The sequence below is a fragment of the Brassica napus genome, chromosome C6, assembly GCF_020379485.1.
Source record: "Brassica napus cultivar Da-Ae chromosome C6, Da-Ae, whole genome shotgun sequence".
NCBI lineage: Eukaryota > Viridiplantae > Streptophyta > Magnoliopsida > Brassicales > Brassicaceae > Brassica > Brassica napus.
The window spans coordinates 16,451,336-16,472,902 of record NC_063449.1 but is presented as its reverse complement, the minus strand read 5'-3'; the positions used below and the strand labels follow the sequence as shown (position 1 = coordinate 16,472,902).

Below are 21,567 nucleotides of genomic sequence, written 5' to 3'. Positions count from 1 at the left end.
GTTTACGATCAATCATCCACATGAATATATCACATCAGTGGAGCGCTGTTACACAACCATACAACTGTATTGTCCTTACGTCATTGACTTTCAAAACATCAAAAGGGAGAACCTCTTCAACGATTGGACCAGTGACTGGTACCAAGTTCGTGCTGAAGAGCTAAGGAAATGCTACTGTTGGGTTCCATGGACGGGTGGGTTCATGTGTTGATAGCATTGGTGCATATTTCTCTCAGTTGCTTCCTTCTCAAGAAACAGGTACTCATGCTTTAATAGAGTTGATGGAAATGATCTGGCCTATACACGTAAGATTAGTCAAAATGAGTCATTACAACTCTTTAAAGAATACTTGAAAAATAACTGGAAGTGAGCAGCTTTGTTGCCTGTCATAAGCTTCGTCATTATCAACTTTTTGACAAATTAAAAAAAATAAAAAATTCCTGACTTCACCGTTAAAGAACACAAACGAGTATTTTGCGTACGTACCATTGTTTTTTTCTTATATCATCCAAGAACCCGCGAGGAAGCATTGTTGAACCCAGCGAAGAGAAAGCGACAAAGACAAGAGGAGACATATTTTATCTTCGTATGGGTTTTTCTTGTAAAGATTAGATTTTGTTTTTGAAGGGATCCTTTTCAATTTGTATCTTTTAGTGTCTATAAAGATCCAGACGTTTCCTCGTCTATTTCCTGCAGATAACCTAAGAAAATTGTGACAACCCACTTGAGGTCGGTGCCCTGCAGGACTGTGAGCCGGATTCCGAGTGAGCGGGATGGGTTGTCACATAAAAAGTCGTGACTAATCGTCGGATAATTCAACAACAACCCGTCACGCGCAAAGAAATACTTTGACTTGATGAGAATAAAGAGGAATGGTGGAGTTTATTATACAGAAGAAGGAAAATGAGGTAGGTTTTCTAAACTTCCAATGTGGGACAAAATAAAATAAAAAGAGGATTTTGGGTTTTAATTAAAAAAACAAATGAGCTTTCCCACATTGGATCACGGTCGTTACAAAAATATTATTATTTGAAAGAGAAAAAGAGAGAGATTGAGAAGATGTTGGAAGGAAAAGCAATGGTGGAAGGTTCAGATATGCCAGTTAAGATGCAAGTTCAAGCAATGGCTTTTGCCTCTCAAACTCTTGATCTATTTGATGTCATTTACTGTAAATACATAGCTGGCCACATCAAGAACGTACCTTTTTTTTCTTACTCGGTCATAAATACGTTGTCACCATAAGTCAATTTGTAGTGGTCTAATGGTTAAAATTTTCACTCAAATGAGAATTAATTGCTCCAGTGCTCCTAAAAAAAAAGTATTCTCCAGTACTCTTTTTTTTTTAATGATTTATTAAATCTTTATTTAAATAGGAAAATTTGGTAAAAGACAACGAAACCAAGAGAAACTTAAATAATTTCAATTCTACCTAGTACCATCCAAACCCGAACCCAATACCGACCCAACAAAATCAGATACCCACTTCCAGAAAATGAAATATCGAATACATTTCCCCTTTCTTCTCCTTATTGGTTGAAAATTGAGGTTGAAAAGTAAAGTAATAAATGAACTTGTAAAAAGAATAATAAGAGTAAGGTTTCAATGTCTCTAACTCATTTCTCCCTGTCTCGACCGTTCGCCTTTTTCTTGAAATTATGAAAACCCTACTCAATCGCGAGTCCTCAATCGAGAATCAAAACCCAAATAATGTTGAATCGAGACGATCCAAAGGCGAAAGAAGACAGCTCAAGTAATGTAGGAGGAGAAGAAACGGCGATGGTTTCAGAATAAGAATCAGGAGAAGCAAGTAAGGATGAAGCAAACCCAAGCACCATCGACAAATCTGTCTCCCCGGAAACCGAGCAAAGTCCCCGAGATGCAGATGAAAGCGAAGAAAATGCAAGTGAGAAAGAGATGGAATCTAGTGATAAAGAGGAAGAGAAGGAATCAAGTGAAGTAGAAGAAGACAACGAAGGAGAAAAGGAAGTCGGAGAAGAAGAAAAGGAAGCCGGAGACGAAGAAAAGGAAGTCGGAGAAGAAGAGAAGGAACCCAGAAAAAAGAGAAGGAGCTGGCCAAAGAAGGAGATGAAATGGAGCCCTGAAGAAATGACGAAGAAGCTGATAAAAGGACGATCCAATCAGTACGAGAACATGAAGCGCATGCAAAGGAGGTAAGTATTCAAATAGGAGAACATGAAAATGAGTCGAGTTAGTGTAATATTGAGAAACAAAGTAAAAGTTGTAGTGTGTTGATGACTTTGTAAATCTAAGTTGAACTTCAACAATATAGATGTACAAACTTTGTGAAACCAAGAAAAACTTCAACTTTATGATTGCTTAACTAAGTCCAAGTTTGTGAAACTTTAAGTTGATGGTCGTAAGATGTTGTTCGTGATCCGATTTTCACTTGAGTGCAGATTGTAGATGACGAAGAAGAAGGCATGCAACCGCTGAAGGAGCACTTTCCTTCAAGTCAGTATCAAAAGTCTTTAAAGCTTTCAGGAAAATGTTACATTGACACGGCGATAAGAAATATACAAACGATCCTGAAAAAGAATGAGGTGGAATAGTTCATAGAGCACCCACACTTCCAACATTTCTTCCATATTAAAAACCGAAAGCAGAAGTGGATGGGAATGTGGCTTCTCGTTTTGCGATCAGCTTGTGTAGCGAAGAAGTATGAGTTATGGTTTATCGTTATGGCGTCCCAATCCGATACTCTCTCAGAGAATTCAGACTCATTTCTGGACTATACTGCCATGAGTATCTCCCCAACCATGAGAGGTTGGGTGGTACAACATTCATGAACAAGTATTTTGGAGGGAAAAGGGTTAAATATGCTGACCTAGAGAAGCAGATGTTGGCAATGAAATCAAAGCCATCTCAGGATCGTCTAAAGATGGCCGCTCTGTACTTCTTAGCCAGTATCCTCGTCGGAGGCCGAAAGAGTGGAGAGGGAGCATCACCTGTGGACAGTTTCATCCAGACTGTTGTTGATGACCTAGATGCGTGTGTAAAGTTCCCTTGGGGGCGGTATGCATTCGAACATAACTTGAAGGATGTCTCTAGCTTCTTGGAGAAATGCAACGGGGTTGTGCCGACGAGTTGGGTTCTTACAAGCTTTCCTATTCCTTTGGAGGTATTCTTAAGCTCACTTGTACTTAGTTGTCTTATTGTTAATTTGATGGTAATGTCTTTTTGTTGTGTGTTCGTAGTTGTTGTCCTTTGAGGCAATTCCAAGCTTGAGGAACCATTTCCGAGAAAGTGTGAATGGTGCATGCCCTGGTTGCCCGCGGATGTGCAAGATGCAGTACAAACGCAAAGGTGGAACCAAGGCATTCGGTTTGAATGCAGTGAACGTGAATCTTGGTGATAGTAAGGTAATTGATGTTTTCTGTGTAGTCGAAACAAGAAGAAGAGACTTATGAAAACTTGGTGAAACTAAGGTAAGTAATGTTTTATGTGTATTTGGCACAGGATATTGCGAGTATCTTGGTAGAAACAGCGGTTGAGAAGGAACTTCTGGAAAGCATAGGGATGGGCAAGGAAAGTTGCTGGGCCGATGATAACGATGATGCAACAGTCGATCGTCGGACCAAGATAATACAGAAAGGGAAGAAACAAGTTTTCTTTGAAGAACAGTTCGACATCGATTTTGCGGCTCGTACAGCTCAGGTTGAAGGTCCCACCATTCCTGCTATTGGAGGAGGATCCAATAATGCAGAATCTGGATAGACTGATGCATATTCGGTGGAGGCTCCTGGAGTTGAGGCTTTAAAAGCGATGGAAGGTTGGCTTATGAATGCAATCTCGGATGGTATGAAGGAAGTGAACAAAAAAGTCAGGTCATTGTCTAACCGGCTAACTCTTGTAGAAAACGAAGTGAAAAGTCTTAGGGTGAGTGTTCCCGGAATGAGTGAACTGCTGTCGGAAGGGGAAGGTGATAATCCGTCGGAGGAAGATGGTGGTGATACTCCGTCGGAGGAAGATGGTGATGATACTCCATCGGAGGAAGATAAAGATGGTGGTTCTAAGGATGATAGTGTTCTCGCTATTGTAAACCAAGTGCAGAGTGAACATGGTAATGGTGATGATGACATGGATGATACTGCAGAGATGTCTGCAGCGGCTGAGAAGCTCGAGATTGAGATACTTGAGAAGACAAATACTGAGAAGAAGAAAAAGAAGAGGGTGAGAAAAGATGATGGAAAAGAATTACTTCCTTCGAAAACGCCAAAGGTTTGCGATAAGGCGAGGAGTCCCATTTGGACAAGAGGCCAGAAGATGGAGGAGGCAGGTCACAAGGATGCAGCCCAGAAGAAGGACGCCAAGCAGAAGGCAGGTGAAAAGAAGCAGACAAAGGAGGCAGCTGAGAAGGAGGCAGCAGCTGAGAAGAAGGCAACAGCTTAGAGGGAGACAGCAGCTGAGAAGGAGGCAGCCCAGAAGAAGGCAGGCAAGAAGAAGAAGACAAGTAAAAAGAACAAGAAGCCAAAGAAGGGAGGTAAGAAGACGTTGTGAAATCCGTGTGTGGTTGTTTTAATAATGTCACAAGTAATCAGTTGAACTCAATTTGGTTTGTATGACTTTTTTGAATTCCCCTATGATTTTCTTATTTGTTGTTGAAGACTTATGTTGTTTGAGACTTTCTGGTTTGTTGTTGAAGACTTGTGTTATTTCTAGAACTGTTTAGAGTAGGTGAAACTTTTCAAAGTTTCAGTTTCAGTTTCATCTTCGTCAACTTTGTGAAACTAAAATAAATCGTAACTGCGTAAAGTAGGTGAAACTTTTCAAAGTAAGGAAATGAGCAAGTAGGGGAATAAGCAAGTATGAGAAACTGTGTAAAGTTAAACTTTCATCTTAGTCTAACTTCGTGAAACTAAAGTAATTCGATTTCAGAGCAAAAGGAGCAAGTATGGGAAACTGTGTAAAGTTAAACTTTCATCTTAGTCTTACTTCGTTAAACTAACGTAATTCGTGAAAGAGCAAAAATAGCAAGTATGGGAAACTGTGTAAAGTTAAACTTTCATCTTAGTCTTTCTCGTGGAACTTTGAAATAGATAGTATTCGATAACAACTATTTCATAACATAAGATAATAGGAACATGATCCGATCTCGCAACATCATCCTTAAGAAAATAGCAGAGATATTACACAACGACAACAACAAAAGAAAGACTTGCTAAGCGCCGACGCATGTCGTGGACTGGACGCATGTCGTGGACTGGACGCATGTCATGGACTGGTAGGATTCGGACGGGTAAGCTTATACTTGGGTTCAGCAATCTCTTCAGCCATCACATCCACACGTTTCCTTAACATTTGAACCTCTTCCTGGACACCGAAGACCCATGGTTGACGGAAATGGAAGCCATCATTCTACGCATAAAACCTGAAAGTATCAAAATCTGTACATAAAACCCGAAAGTATCCAAAATTTACCTCGAAATTTTTGCACGTGAAGTATTTTCTCCCTGGTAAAGTGTCAAAATCGGTTTGATCCTTCGGATCCCGTGACACCTCGTTGATGATTCTCCCCCCACAAGGGCATCTGGTCGGAATCCCACACTCGGCATCCGCCACGAAGCCAAGCATGTCGATGTCATCCTTCAAAGCCTTCATCGCTATGTTCTCTTCGTATGGATGAGTCAGAATTCTGAGTATCCGAGTTAGGAAGAAAGAAGAAAGCTCGAGAAGAGAGGGTTCGAAGAGAAATCTGAAATCTCGAGAGAGAAGAGAAATCTAGAGAGAGAGAGTGAATAGTGGATAAATGAATGGGGAAAACAAAAAACAAGGAGTCGATTCGATTCCACATCGATTTTGGGGAGAGTCAAAATTCAAAAAAATGGGTGGGAAAATTCGAAAAGCTGGGCGGGAAAAAGTTTTCGTGCTTATTGTTTCACATATTTTGTAGTTATAGAAAAACCTTTAAAGTTATACTTTTCTGTTTTTCGCAATTGTTTTAGTTTTACTGTCCTTAGATGATTAGTGTTATGGTTATACCAAATATATTATGTTTTCTATATGCATTTCTGATCTGGACATGTACAAATAATTTTGATTTCTTGATATATATAACTTTTCTAATCCCACAATGTAATATCTACGAAAAAACTATATCATAACAATGTATTTCCTCCCCGATTATTAGAAAATGTGATCCAGATATTAAAAATTTCCAGTTAACGTGATCCGGATTTCAGAACTATTAATAAATAACGTGATCTAAAGTGCAAGTAACGTGATCGATAGTGAAATATAAATCATCAATAATATAACGGAAGTTTCACCAAGTTGTACAATCATACAACGCAGTCACGTAACGCAGGTTTCACAAAGTTTTACAAACATGTAGCTCAGGTTTTCACCAAGTTTTACAATAATATAACGTAGGTTTTCACCAAGTATAATATAACGCAGGTTTCACAAAGTTTTCCTTGAGTTCCTTGTGTTCCTTAAGTTGCTTGTGATCCATGTGTACCTTGAGTCCTTTATGTTCCTTGCGCTCCTTAAGTCCCTTGACTCCCTTGTGATCCATGTGTTCCTTTTGTTCCTTGTGTTGCTTGTGCTCCTTGCGATCCTTCTGTTCCATGCGAGCAGTTGAACCAGCGACTCAAATTCCTATTCGGCACATACTTGTTAGGACGGGGCCGCCTTTCTCCTGCCGAAGGAAACCTTTTTTCCCGAGTTCTTCCCTTTTTGTTTCGTAGTCTGGAGGTAAGGGACACTTTTCCTCGACTTCTTTTGGAATGATCCAATCAGACATATGAGGGACTGGATATATAGTCCTTCAATACGCCAAAGCCCACAAACTAATCAAGTAATAATGCGATATTATATCATACATGTCACTCAACTCTGTTGGTCTATCATGCTTCAAACACTTAACGGCAGTGCCTATTGCATGGACACATGGGTATTTATCTATATCAAACATCCTGCAACTGCACGTTTTATTCTGCAAATCCACCAAATAAGTCTTCCCGTCTTTTCCAATAACACTGTATGCATTTTGTTCTCCACTAAAGTAACCAATTTTTGAGATGGCGGTCCGGCTGCTGCATCCTTCCTATGTCTGTTGAACCACTCAGCCATTTTATCAATAACTGTATCAAGCATAGGAAGTAAAGACATCTTTCGTGCCTTTTCAAATAGCGCATTCAAAGACTCCGCACAATTAGAAGTGTCTATGTTGTACCTTGCACCGGGGAAATGACACTTCGCCCATTTTTTGACATCGACAGTTTTATCAAGATACGTAGCACACGATGGATACCTCTCCCTGAACTCTTGATACTGCTGTTCAAACTCAGCCTCTGAATAAACTTGTGCAACTTTCCTGAATTGTTCTGCAACCTCGTCCCTGCCGTATCTGACATGACCTTTCACATTGTGCGATAGATGCCATATACAATACTCATGTTTAGACATCGGATACACTTCAGCAACGACTTTAATGAGACTTGTATTTCTCTCTGAAACGAACACCAATTCCGTCGAATCCGGTATAACAGTTTTCAGCGTTGTGAAAAACCAACTCCAACTTGCATTTTTCACCCCATCAACGACACTAAAAGCTATAGGATAATGGTGACGGTTTGGATCCTGAGCCGTGGCAATAATTAAAACACCACCTTCAACAGTCTTCAGAAAAGTTGCATCCACAGTGATGACTTTCCTCATGTATTCAAACCCTTGAATAGAAGCTCCCAACGCAACAAATAGGTATTTGAACCTTTTGTTTTCATCCAATAACAAACTTGTTTTTGTATTTGGGTTCACCTTCTCTAACATATACAAATAAGAAGGCAATCTTTTGTATCCTTCCTCGGGACTACCACGCAAATCCACAACAACTTGTTGTTTCCCTCTCCAACATGTCGCATACGACACGTCCACACCTAATGTCCTTTGCACCAGACCGACCATGGTTTTCACAGTTGGTGTCTCATATAGTCCGGGATAATCCGTATGCACTATAGCTGCAACACATCTTGGTGTAGGTTTCCTTTTCGTTCCAGTACTTGATGTTGCGCGAGAGCATGAATACATCCCTGTGTATGTTCTAATCGAGAACGCTTCAGAATTCTTTATCTTTGTAGCTCTCACAACCCATTTACAACCCTCAGCTGCTCCTCGACATTTCACCACATATCGACTCTTATCTGAGTTGGCGATACTGATTCCGAAACAGTTCTGTTGTGATGCTCTATCAATAATATCTTTGACAGCTTCTTTACTCGGAAATTCTTGCAACAACTGAAAACCCAAACCATCTTCCCACTCTTTAACCACTGGAATTTCTTTTGCAACACTTGGCAGCTCAATATAGTCGCTAATTGGACGAACACCCATAGATTTATCCACGTCGCACTCATTCTCCACGATGTCCATGTTATCCAAACCAATGCCCCCTTCGTCGCCTTCTCCATTAACAACATTATCCACCCGTTCAGAGCCCGCTAGATATCGTTCTGCTTCTTCAATGTGAGTAAATAGAGTGACTGCCCCCGGATTAACTTCAACTTCGAGTAATCCACTCGCAAGCTCACTATAGTTCCCACCATATGAACTTTCTTTCTCACCTCTTGATTGTTGCTCCGTTACTGGAACTATTTCCATTTCTCCGATGACCTCTACATGCAAAATATTTCTTCTTCCCTCTTTATCCACTGATGTCAGATACACAAACACATCTTCATCATCCAAAATATATGATTGCCTCTTAGGTTCTACTACCAGTGGAATATAACTCAGATTCAGCCTCTTTGTACACGGATCTATGGTCTTCTTCTTGCATATCCTCTCCTTAAAAAACGAATAAGTGATATCATCCAATGATGATGTCTTAAATGATATAGCATACAAACGACCATCGCTTGGAATCCATTCACAATCATCTCCAGATTTCTCATAATGTCCATCAAAGTCAAAGTGTATGTTTGTAGAAGAATAACCCATTATCTGTTGTACAAAAAAAAATTAAACTCTTAAAGTTATTCCTAGTTATCCAGTTTTGCTATTGAAGTTATACTAAGTTATATCTTGTTACACATTTTTGTCAGGGAGTAAAGTTTCACCACTTACACTTTTCTAGTCTACCAGTTTCACACTATTCAACCAATTCATTCGGGAAATTCAGCTTTGATCCCCGACTTTTCTTGTTGATTATCAAATTCCACACACCACACACCACCCAACTCCCACACTTTCCCATTCTCCCCTGATTGACAACCCAAATATGAAATCTACCGTCTCATTGATGGGGTTATAGCATACAGACCAGAACCAAGATAATGCTTTACCTGAAGTTGGGGATCTATTGCTCAATGATTCAGCATCCAAGCGAGCAGCCGCGGTCATCTTTAGAATCGAAGAATCGCTGATTTCGATTTCAGGGCAGGAGAGATCCTCTCGCGCCAAACCCAGTACGGACCTTATGGATGGAGAGAGAAACAAACAATAAATCCGAATAGAGAGAGAAACAATAAGAAAACAATAAACCTACAAATCCACCTGGACAGGAGAGAGAGAGAAATCGCGTTTGCTTTTGATTGGTCATATAAAGAGGGGCACTTTCGACTTTGCCCATCGATATGAAGAGTATCAGAATAGACAAGAGTACACCAGAATTCGTAAGAGTAAGCCAGAATACGTTTTGCCTCATTAAGAGTATCTGAGATTATTACCACTAGATATCGTTCTGCTTCTTCAATGTGAGCAAATAGAGTGACTGCCCCCGGATTAACTTCAACTTCGGGTAATCCACTCGCAAGCTCACTATAGTTCCCACCATATGAACTTTCTTTCTCACCTGTTGATTGTTGCTCCGTAACTGGAACTATTTCCATTTCTTCGATGACCTCTACATGCAAAATACTTCTTCTTCCCTCTTTATCCACTGATGTCAGATACACAAACACATCTTCATCATCCAAAATATATGATTGCCTCTGAGGTTCTACTACAAGTGGAATGTAACTCAGATTCAGCCTCTTTGTACATGGATCTATGGTCTTCTTCTTGCATATCATCTCCTTCAAAAACGAATAAGTGATCTTATCCAATGATGATGTCTTAAAGGATATAGCATACAAACGACCATCGCTTGGAATCCATTCACAATCATCTCCAGATTTCTCATAATGTCCATCATAGTCAAAGTGTATGTTTGTAGAAGAATAACTCTTGTACAAAAAAAAATTAAACTCTTAAAGTTATTCCTAGTTATCCAGTTTTGCTATTGAAGTTATACTAAGTTATATCTTGTTACACATTTTTGTCAGGGAGTAAAGTTTCACCTACTTCTACTTTTCTAGTCTACTAGTTTCACACTATTCAACCAATGCATTCGGGAAATTAAGCTTTGATCCCCGATTTTTCTTGTTGATTATCCAATTCCACACACCACCCAACTCCCACACTTTCTCATTCTCCCCTAATTGACAACCCAAATATGAAATCTACTGTCTCATTGATGGGGTTATAAGATACAGACCAGAACCAAGATAATGCTTTACCTGAAGTTGGGGATCCATTGCTCAATAATTCAGCATCCAAGCGAGCAGCCGCAGTCTCCTTTATAATTGAAGAATCGCTGATTTCGATTTCAGGGCAGAAGAGCTCCTCTCGCGCCAAACCCAGTACGGACCGTATTGGAGGAGAGAGAAACAAACAATAAATCCGAATAGAGAGAGAGAGAAACAATAAGAAAACAATAAACCCATAAATCCACCTGGACAGGAGAGAGAGAGAGAGAAATTACGCTTGCTTTTGATTGGTCATATAGAGAGGGGAACTTTCGACTTTGTCCATCGATATGAAGAGCATCTGAATAGACAAGAGTACACCAGAATTCGTAAGAGTAAGCCAGAATACTTTTTGCCTCATTAAGAGCATATGAGATTATTACCGCTAGATATCGTTCTGCTTCTTCAATGTGAGTAAATAGAGTGACTGCCCCCGGATTAACTTGAACTTCGGGTAATCCACTCGCAAGCTCACTATAGTTTCCACCATATGAACTTTCTTTCTCACCTCTTGATTGTTGCTCCGTTACTGGAACTATTTCCATTTCTTCGATGACCTCTACATGCAAAATACTTATTCTTCCCTCTTTATCCACTGATGTCAGATACACAAACACATCTTCATCATATAAAATATATGATTGCCTCTTAGGCCCTACTACCAGTGGAATGTAACTCAGATTCAGCCTCTTTGTACACGGATCTATGGTCTTCTTCTTGCATATCCTCTCCTTCAAAAACAAATAAGTGATCTCATCCAATGATGATGTCTTAAAGGATATAGCATACAAACGACCATCGCTTGGAATCCATTCCGAGTCATCTCCAGATTTCTCATAATGTCCATCCTAGTCAAAGTGTATGTTTGTAGAAGAATAACCCATTATCTGTTGTACAAAAAAAAATTAAACTCTTAAAGTTATTCCTAGTTTTCCAGTTTTGCTATTGAAGTTATACTAAGTTATATCTTATTACACATTTTTGTCAGGGAGTAAAGTTTCACCTACTTACACTTTTCTAGTCTACCAGTTTCACACTATTCAATCAATTCATTCGGGAAATTCAGCTTTGATCCCCGACTTTTCTTGTTGATTATCCAATTCCACACACCACCCAACTCCCACACTTTCCCATTCTCCCCTGATTGACAACCCAAATATGAAATCTACCGTCTCATTGATGGGGTTATAGCATACAGACCAGAACCAAGATAATGCTTTACCTGAAGTTGGGGATCTATTGCTCAATGATTCAGCATCCAAGCGAGCAGCCGCAGTCATCTTTAGAATCGAAGAATCGCTGATTTCGATTTCAGGGCAGGAGAGATCCTCTCGCGCCAGACCCAGTACGGACCGTATTGAAGGAGAGAGAAACAAACAATAAATCCGAATAGAGAGAGAAACAATAAGAAAACAATAAACCCATAAATCCACCTGGACAGGAGAGAGAGAGAAATCGCGCTTGCTTTTGATTGGTCATATAGAGAGGGGCACTTTCGACTTTGTCCATCGATATGAAGAGTATCAGAATAGACAAGAGTACACCAGAATTCGTAAGAGTAAGCCAGAATACTTTTTGCCTCATTAAGAGTATCTGAGATTATTACCGCTAGATATCGTTCTGCTTCTTCAATGTGAGCAAATAGAGTGACTGCCCCCGGATTAACTTCAACTTCGGGTAATCCACTCGCAAGCTCACTATAGTTCCCACCATATGAACTTTCTTTCTCACCTCTTGATTGTTGCTCCGTAACTGGAACTATTTCCATTTATTCGATGACCTCTACATGCAAAATACTTCTTCTTCCCTCTTTATCCACTGATGTCAGATACACAAACACATCTTCATCATCCAAAATATATGATTGCCTCTGAGGTTCTACTACAAGTGGAATGTAACTCAGATTCAGCCTCTTTGTACATGGATCTATGGTCTTCTTCTTGCATATCATCTCCTTCAAAAACTAATAAGTGATCTTATCCAATGATGATGTCTTAAAGGATATAGCATACAAACGACCATCGCTTGGAATCCATTCTGAGTCATCTCCAGATTTCTCATAATGTCCATCATAGTCAAAGTGTATGTTTGTAGAAGAATAACCCATTATCTGTTGTACAAAAAAAAATTAAACTCTTAAAATTATTCCTAGTTATCCAGTTTTGCTATTGAAGTTATACTAAGTTATATCTTGTTACACATTTTTGTCAGGGAGTAAAGTTTCACCTACTTACACTTTTCTAGTCTACCAGTTTCACACTATTCAACCAATTCATTCGGGAAATTCAGCTTTGATCCCCGACTTTTCTTGTTGATTATCCAATTCCACACACCACCCAACTCCCACACTTTCCCATTCTCCCCTAATTGACAACCCAAATATGAAATCTACTGTCTCATTGATGGGGTTATAAGATACATACCAGAACCATACTTTACCTGATGTTGGGGATCTATTGCTCAATGATTCAGCATCCAAGCGAGCAGCCGCAGTCTCCTTTAGAATCGAAGAATCGCTGATTTCGATTTCAGGGCAGGAGAGATCCTCTCGCGCCAAACCCAGTACAAACTGTATTGGAGGAGAGAGAAACAAACAATAAATCCGAATAGAGAGAGAGAAACAATAAGAAAACAATAAACCCATAAATCCACCTGGACAGAAGAGAGAGAGAAATCGCGCTTGCTTTTGATTGGTCATATAGAGAGGGGCACTTTCGACTTTGCACATCGATATGAAGAGTAGCAGAATAGACAAGAGTACACCAGAATTCGTAAAAGTAAGCCAGAATACTTTTTGCCTCATTAAGAACATCTGAAATTATTACCCCTCAAATGACCCCAAATCCTAAATTGACAATTTTTAGTGCTCTCATGGTTAAGATTTTGACAGAAAGTTAAAATATTTTAGAAATGAATATTTTTGTTGCATAAGCATCTTCAGCATCGTCTATATATAATCTGACGAAATTATTTTCCTAATGAATCCAGGAGTTTGATGAGAGCTATGGGAGTGGATGGCAATGTGTGGTGGGATCAAATTTTGGGTGTTTCTTCACACATTCTAAAGGGACATTCATCTATTTTCAATGGGAGACACTTAAGTTCCTAATCTTCAAAGGCGCTTCTACTCCTTAAAAAATGGAACCCTAAGCCAATGTTCTATTATTTATCCTTCTGTGAAGATCTGTGAAAAAAACATGAATAGCTTATCAAAAATCTTTTTGTTGGCTCTTTATAGTTTTGTTTGAATCTAGGTCTGTAAATAGACCTAAGATGGGGAAATTTCATTTATATGTGATTTATGTGTTTGCCCTTGTGTCCTCAATAAGATTGTAATATACATGATCTTCATACATTTTTCTTTACTGAATTGAAAACAAAATCACCACCAACAATATAGTCATTAATAAACATAATTAGCATAATTTGTGGACAACGACCCGTCAACTACTCTTCATATATATAAACTATACGAAGCCTACTAAATATAGAAGGCTGCCAAGATTATACTATATCCATTTCGTTAATTGATTGAGAGATTAAAAATAATAACTACAAATAAGGGTATGTGACATGTCCTCCTTGATGATATAAGATTTATTTTAAAGTATGTTTGAAAATTTTGGTTTTCTAATATCGTGCACCCCATATTCCACCAAACTTATAAATAGTAAACATTCCAAGAATAAGTAATTTATTTTCCCTAAAGAATCTGACCATGTTCACTTGTTTACGGTTATGGACAACGGATAATTATAGTTACTAAAATAAATCAGGTTTTAAGAAAAGAAATCAAAACCATTAACAGAAGTCAAACAATTGTGCTCTGTAATTGCTAAGTTTAAAAATCAAACACCGTTTTTGGTTAATTAAGTTTGTTATTTTTCTTCAAAATCTCCTAAAACTCCTCTTTATTACAGGATTAAGAAACATAGAGATTAAAAAGAAACTTCAAAACACAGGAATCTTCTATTTTTTTATTATTATTTTGATTAGAATTGTAAAAGCAATGGAGCAAGAACAAGAGAGTTACAAATCAAGATTGTTTCATTTCAAGAACATGAGCGAACATTCAGCTTCAAGACATGTTAAAAGCTGGAGTTCAGATTGCGCCATGAAAATAGATGGTTCAGACAGTTTTGATGATGATGATAATGACCTGATGTTCAGAAGTCAACCCGGAAATTTTGGCAGTGTTGAACGGCCACCTTTGCCTTCAAGCGGTGATGCAACGCCCAACCGCAGTGACAAGATTGGTACTCCGAGGATGGTTTCTTCTGAATCCATGGAAGCACAATTACAAGCAGGTACAAAAATCTAATGGATTGAATCATATATTCTAGGTTTCTTGGCTCTCAAGTTAGGATGAAACTCTTGGGTTGCAAGTTAGGGCAGATAAATCTAAACTTCTGCTTATGTTATTACAGCCATGGAGCAAATGAAAGAAAGGTTTTCAAAACTGCTTCTCGGAGAAGATATGTCTGGAGGAGGAAAAGGCGTTTCTTCGGCTTTGGCTTTATCTAATGCCATTACCAATCTAGCAGCATCTGCCTTTGGAGAACAGAGGCGTTTGGAGCCAATGCCTGCTGATAGAAAAGCGCGGTGGAGAAGAGAACTTGGATGGCTTATCTCTGTGGCTGATCATATAGTTGAATTCGCTCCAACGCAACAAACAAACAAAGATGGATCTTCAATGGAAGTCATGACAACAAGACAGAGAACAGATCTACTCTGCAACGTTCCTGCACTTAAGAAACTCGATGCAATGCTCCTTGTAAGAACTAAGAACAAAAATTACTATAATAATGTCTCATTTTATTGTAATTCTCCTAATATTTTGACGTTTTTTGTTTATTTGCAGGATTGTCTTGACAAATTCAAGGACCAAAATGAGTTTTATTATGTCAAAAAAGATTCTCCTGATTCTTCAGAGACAAGAAATGATGAGAAATGGTGGTTACCAGCGGTTAAAGTCCCACCTAATGGCCTCTCCGAGATGTCAAGAAGGTTTCTACAGAGCCAAAAGGAATGTGTTAATCAAGTCCTTAAAGCTGCAATGGCAATAAACGCTCAAGTTCTGTCTGAAATGGAGATTCCTGAAAGCTACCTGGAATCACTTCCTAAGGTTATTTAGTCAAGACAGAAACATTCATCAAGAATCTGTTTTAATGTATCCATTCCTTACCGATGTTTTTTTCTTTCGTTTATTGAGAACAGAACGGGAGAGCTAGCTTGGGAGATGTGATATACAAAATGATAACAGTAGAGATGTTTGATGCAGATCAGTTCCTGATTGAAATGGATTTATCATCCGAGCACAAGATTCTTGATCTAAAGAACAAAATCGAAGCATCGATTGTGATATGGAAGAGAAAGATGGTGCAGAAGGACACAAAATCTCCTTGGGGCTCAGGAGTGAGTACTGAGAAAAGAGAACAGTTTGAAGAAAGAGCTGAAACAATCTTGCTTCTTTTGAAACAAGGGTTTCCTGGAATCTCTCAATCCTCGCTTGACATCAGCAAGATTCAATGCAACAGAGTAAAAAGACCACAATTCAAGAAATTAAGCTGATTCTTTGGCTGTGAGGAATATACACTTCTTATTCTTGAGTTTCTGGTTGTGTGCAGGATGTAGGACTTGCTATATTGGAGGGCTACTCGAGAGTGCTTGAGAGTTTGGCTCACACGGTGATGTCGAAAATAGAAGACGTGCTTTACGCTGATCAGCTTACTCAAGAACCTACAAATGCACCTTCTAAAAACAGATATCTTGTGAAAGAGACAATGAAGGAGGAAAGACTTAGTTTTTCGGAGGACACGGCTACAGGGACATCACTATCTGATGTTATGCAATGGGGTAACAAGAACAATGAAGTGAAGAAAGAAAGCTATTATGGAGATCGAGACAAACCATTGTTGTCCAAAGTCACAGGCCTTATGACAACCAACAAGAAGAGTTCTTATCTTGAAACTATTGGAGTTATGAGGAGTCCAACGGCTAGATACTCCTGAAAGAATCGGTTTCTTTTTTTCTTGTAAAATTAGGTTTGCTTGTTGCATTTTCTATAATTCAAATGGAAAAGCACCATCCTGTTGTAGCAGACTTTTATATGCAATTTTATTGATTCATCATATTTGGTTCTCATATCACTAGCTCACAAAGCAAATAACACAACACAATATACATAAATCATTAAAAAGGGTTCACAGAATTGAGAAAGCCAATATAAAGCTTGCACTGAGGACCTAGCTTAGGCTGAAGCACTGACTTAAGTAAGCAAAGAGCCTCCTCCAAGAATAAAAAACTTGAGAAGCAGCAAATATCACACTTATGTCTCCATACTTCGCCACCAAGGCACCAGCTCTCTAATACAAACCCCAAAAGTAACAAACTTTTGTTAGTTGCATTTCTCATAAAACTCAGTCCAAGATTCCAGTATGAAGGCATATAAATTACCTAGTGGATTTGGATTTGAAGCTTTTGCGAGAAGGCTTGATGAAGAGCTTTGATCGGGAGAGAGAGCTACCTCTGAGTCCTTTGACGGCGGTCAATGGTTGAACAGCGGTGATGGTTTCAAAAGATGCCATGTTTCTCCGACTAAACAAACACTTAATTAAGACTTCTGTCTTTTTGTTGTTGTTGCGAAAGTAAGTGAGTGAATTCTTGTAATTTGTATAGCTGGAGAATCTACTTCACTCATGGACGGATCTTATTAGCATATGATTAGTATTATGTGAATCAACTGATTTGTATGAGTTATCCTAGGTTAAAGAAGCTTGTTTTGATTCTGTTAGTATCCTGAGTTAGAAGTTAATCATTAATCATCCCTAGTCAATGATCTATACCCAATCAAATTATATATACCCATGAATTTAGTCTTAATCTTGATTGATATTGATTTTGCTTTTGGGTCTTGCTTGAATTTAGATCCCTGATTAATTTTGAATTGTTTTAGTCACTAATATATCTTTCAAATCAACTTTATTTCTTAGATTGAATGACGACTTGAATTCTTAGTGCTTTACACATTTCCAACTTCGATTGACAAAAAGAAAAGGTTGGATTGAAGTGAGGTCACTTGTGTTTGAACATTGCCTTCTGTTAGATTTTAAGCATGTCAGTAAGAAAATCCTTTTACCTCGGAAAAAGAATGTTGTGCGCAGCTTCGTCGGATCAGCACTAACAGCGGAGGCTCTAGCCATCTGGAAGGCGATGCAGGAAGCATCAAAAGAGGGGATTTCATGTCTCCAGATTCTATCGGACTCAAGCATCCTCATCTCTTCCCTGCGATCAGGGTTGGTGTTGAACGAGATAGCGGGACTTCTATGCGATATTGGTCACCTCATTCCTCTCTTCACATCTCTATCTTTTGTTTTAATTCCGCACACAACAAACTTTGTAGCTGATAACCTTGCAAAAACTGCTCTTACTTCCCTTATGTTGCAAAACAATGTGTAAGCTTTTAATGGTTTGAATGAAAAAGCTGTTGACCAAAAAAAAAAAACTCCCTTTGGGTTAAGTTTGAAGCTCCTTTACCTCAAGAGGACGTTACACTTTGTTGTACCACTTTATTACCTTAGTATGAGGTTGTTATCTGGTATTTTGTCTTGGTGGCTCTGTATTCTATTACTTTAGGCTTGTTTAGTTGGCGTAGTGGTTCTCTGCACAGTTCTCAAACTTTTCAAAGTGGTGTTTGGTCGCCTCTGAGTTCGTAGTTTTATATTCTCCAATCGTTCATGTTAAGTACTTTCTGACTTGTTTGGCAACTGGAACGTGGAATAAAGAATGTAGCTCCTCTAGTAAGTTTGTGTGGGTTTGTCCCTTGCCGCCAAAGCTTCAACGCTGCAGGTTGCTCCTCAATTAGCAATGCCGCTGGACTCTCAGAATCAATCGTCCTTTTCTCTGTCCTGCATTCAGTGATGGATATGAATGAGATTACATGTTTTCCCAACAGCCGAAACTTTGCCACTCTCTTCACTCAGCTATCTTATATTTTTAGTCTATGCACATCAATCTGTTTAGGTGTTGCTTTTGCAAGTGATGCTCTACCCAAACTCTGTTCTTCAAATACTCTGTTTTGAATTTTTATGAAATGAAAACCTTGGACAAAAATAACAATGAGATTTGGATTTTGATACTTCTAACTGACAAACTCCACGAATTAACATTTTAATCACCAGAAAACTCCTTAAATTTATAATTTAAAGTATTATTTGCAAATCATAAATTTAATACCCGCTAGATCTTTTATAATCTTGAAAATTCATGTTTGAATATCAAGAGATTCGTCATTTTAATTTTTAACACAAATCTCTTTAAATATTATTTTCAATACATTCCCTATAATTTTCTATGGTCATACATCAATTTTCCTTTCAATAATTTACAGATTTATTTCTTGTAACACCAATGTTTCAGCTAACCTCTTCGATACAAAACATTATCAAAGTTTAGTATGAAATTATGATCTTTTCTCACAAACGAAAAGTTGTGATTCCACACAGAATAATTACAAAAAGAAAGATTTACAAAATAAGAAGATTGTTATTTCGAACTGAAGAATCATAAAAGAGGGGTGTGATTGCAAACAGAGACCTCTAATCCTCGAGAAAGTGAGCGTGGCTGAAAACACTGATGACCCCCTGGCTGTGGAACTCAACTTGGCTCGGTTGGGCATTTTTAATAAACAGAACTACATCCTGATCTGCGCAACAACGGGGATATTATTTTCAGTTTTATATGCATATATATTTATTTTACACCATTGGTGGTATACATTTTTAATTTTAATCATATATGTAAATGTTTATATAATTATTTCAAATAAAATAAATTATAGTTTACATGTTGTAAATAATCAATCGTTTAAAACCATCACATGTATTTGTTACTTCTTATTATATATTTATCTTATTGTATTTGCATTTAGTTATTAAATAAATTAATATGCGCATGAAAAAACATATTTGAAAATTATTTTGTATTTAATTTATGTTAATTTTTTATCCCCCCTTCAAAACTAATTTCCTTTTAGTAATATATTTATGTTTATTCAATTTACATAATATATTATTGTATATACAAAACTCTAAAATATGTGAATTTTTATAATGTATTGTTTCTATTGTTAAGCCGTTTTGTCATCATATTGTACTTTTTAACATAAATATTTAATAATTATGAAAATAAAATTTATAAATTTTATCATATGTAGTTCAATATAATAATTTTTAAACATTTATGATTACAAAATAGATAAAAATAGGATATAAGTTTTATTTTTTAATTTTATAAACAATAACTGTATATATATTAATGCATAATAATAGTTCATTGCTAATTACGAAATTACTAAAAATATTTACATAAACGTTCTGAAAATTATGATATTGTTAAAATATTTAGATCGACATAATAATATTTTTAATATGATTGATTGTGATCATATAATAGATTAAAATAGGATATAAGTTTTTTTTTTAATTTTATAAATGATACTGAATATATTAATGTATAATAATATTTCAAAACTAGTTACAAAATTAGTAAAAATATTTACATATAATTTTTGAAAATTAAAATCTTGTTGAAATTTTCTAAACAGTTTTTTTGAATTTTTAATATATTTATATTTAAATGAAAGGATATCAAAAGATATTATGATTAAATTAGTTCAAAGATTCTATATATTTTTAGTCTTATTAAAATACATTTAAAATTTTTAAGGTTGGTCCAACATAAAAATCACACATGACATGATGTTGTGACTTCTATTTTAATAGAATAGATAGCTTCTTCGAATAATTATTGGTACGTTTTGGGATTTCTCAACATTATTAATATTTTAATAATTAATTTAAATATATAACTAAATGTAATTAATTTAAAGTATATTTGTAATAAATATTGTAAAACTAAACTAGATTTTTATCCGCATTTTAAAAATGCAGTATATTTTATGTTATCAAAATTGAATTAATATTTGTGGATTTATTTGTAAAAACTTGATAGAAATGCAATATTGTTGTATGTCATATTTTAAAACTGTTTTGGTATGCTGTATGCACCCCTAATATAATTATTATTTTGTCAATTTTCTTTGTATTTTATCACTGGCTTGAATGTATGATTAAAAAATATTTTTTTTAAATGTTTTGTTAAGTTTTCCGGATTATTAAAATTACATTTCAATAAAATACTGCTATATAACAATGTACAAAATGAGATATTCTTATACATCTAAATCTTTCAAATATTGATGTGTATATTTTTATATTCAAATCTACGGAAAATTATTCCTTGCCAAATAGTTATCTTTAAGAATATTCTATTGAAATCATCTCTCTCTATCTGATATCTTAAAGAAAACTAGACCCTGACCCGTGCGCCAGCGCGGGTTTGAATTTTTGGTTTTTGGTTATTTATTTAACTAAATAATGTATTTGTAATATTTGATGTATTATATTCACCAAGTAAATAATTTTTTTGGCATCTTAAACCATCTATTTACGATAAATATTTGATATCATATAAAAAATTGAACAAATAGATGTAATTAGAGAATTGTAGACGATATATAAAAACAATGGTTATTAATGTAAAATATGAAGAAATATTATATTATGACTTAGTATGGCATAAAAGATTATAAATTAGTTATACATGTTTAAAAAAAATAAAATGATTTTTAAACTTCTATGAAAAATTTAACATATAAAAAAGGGCGATGAATTAGTCATCAAATTGTAAATAATTTCATAATTTTATTAATAATAAATTATTTATAGTCTTTGTTTTTCGTCAAGATAATTATTAAATGTCCATAACATTAATATGTTAAAAAGCCATATTATGAAAGCCCACGTTGTAACCGTTTTTTCCGGGAAGTGTAACAAAAAAAATTACATTTAACTATTCGTTTTGTTTAAGTTTGTGTCGGTAAAAGATTAAAAAAAATCTCTCTATCTTTTTCAATGTTCAATTTGAAGCTTATTATGCGGAAATCATACGCAAATATAGGCAATTGGTTGGAATCTCTATA

The 21,567-nt window shown here is 36.6% G+C and overlaps 1 protein-coding gene across 2 annotated transcripts; it reads left to right on the top strand.

Moving 5' to 3' along the window:
- Positions 1-9,459: 9,459 nt before the first annotated feature.
- Positions 9,460-19,725, top strand: LOC106425223 (rop guanine nucleotide exchange factor 11-like). Of its 2 annotated transcripts, XM_022710859.2 has the most exons (5): positions 9,460-14,833; positions 14,954-15,300; positions 15,388-15,651; positions 15,744-16,064; positions 16,154-19,725. In XM_022710859.2, the coding sequence occupies exons 1-5, from the start codon at positions 14,536-14,538 to the stop codon at positions 16,535-16,537; spliced, it is 1,614 nt and encodes a 537-aa protein (XP_022566580.1). In that variant the 5' UTR covers positions 9,460-14,535; the 3' UTR covers positions 16,538-19,725. The 2 variants fall into 2 exon arrangements, with proteins under 2 accessions (XP_022566580.1, XP_048616618.1); XM_048760661.1 differs by having other exon boundaries at positions 14,954-15,651.
- Positions 19,726-21,567: the final 1,842 nt, after the last annotated feature.

Excerpts from the sequence above, each read along its gene's own strand:
- LOC106425223 (XM_048760661.1), top strand. The coding sequence starts at position 14,536 with ATGGAGCAAGAACAAGAGAGTTACAAATCAAGATTGTTTCATTTCAAG. Across the intron at positions 14,834-14,953 it reads GGAAGCACAATTACAAGCAG|CCATGGAGCAAATGAAAGAA; the intron begins GTACAAAAATCT and ends ATGTTATTACAG. Across the intron at positions 15,652-15,743 it reads ACCTGGAATCACTTCCTAAG|AACGGGAGAGCTAGCTTGGG; the intron begins GTTATTTAGTCA and ends TATTGAGAACAG.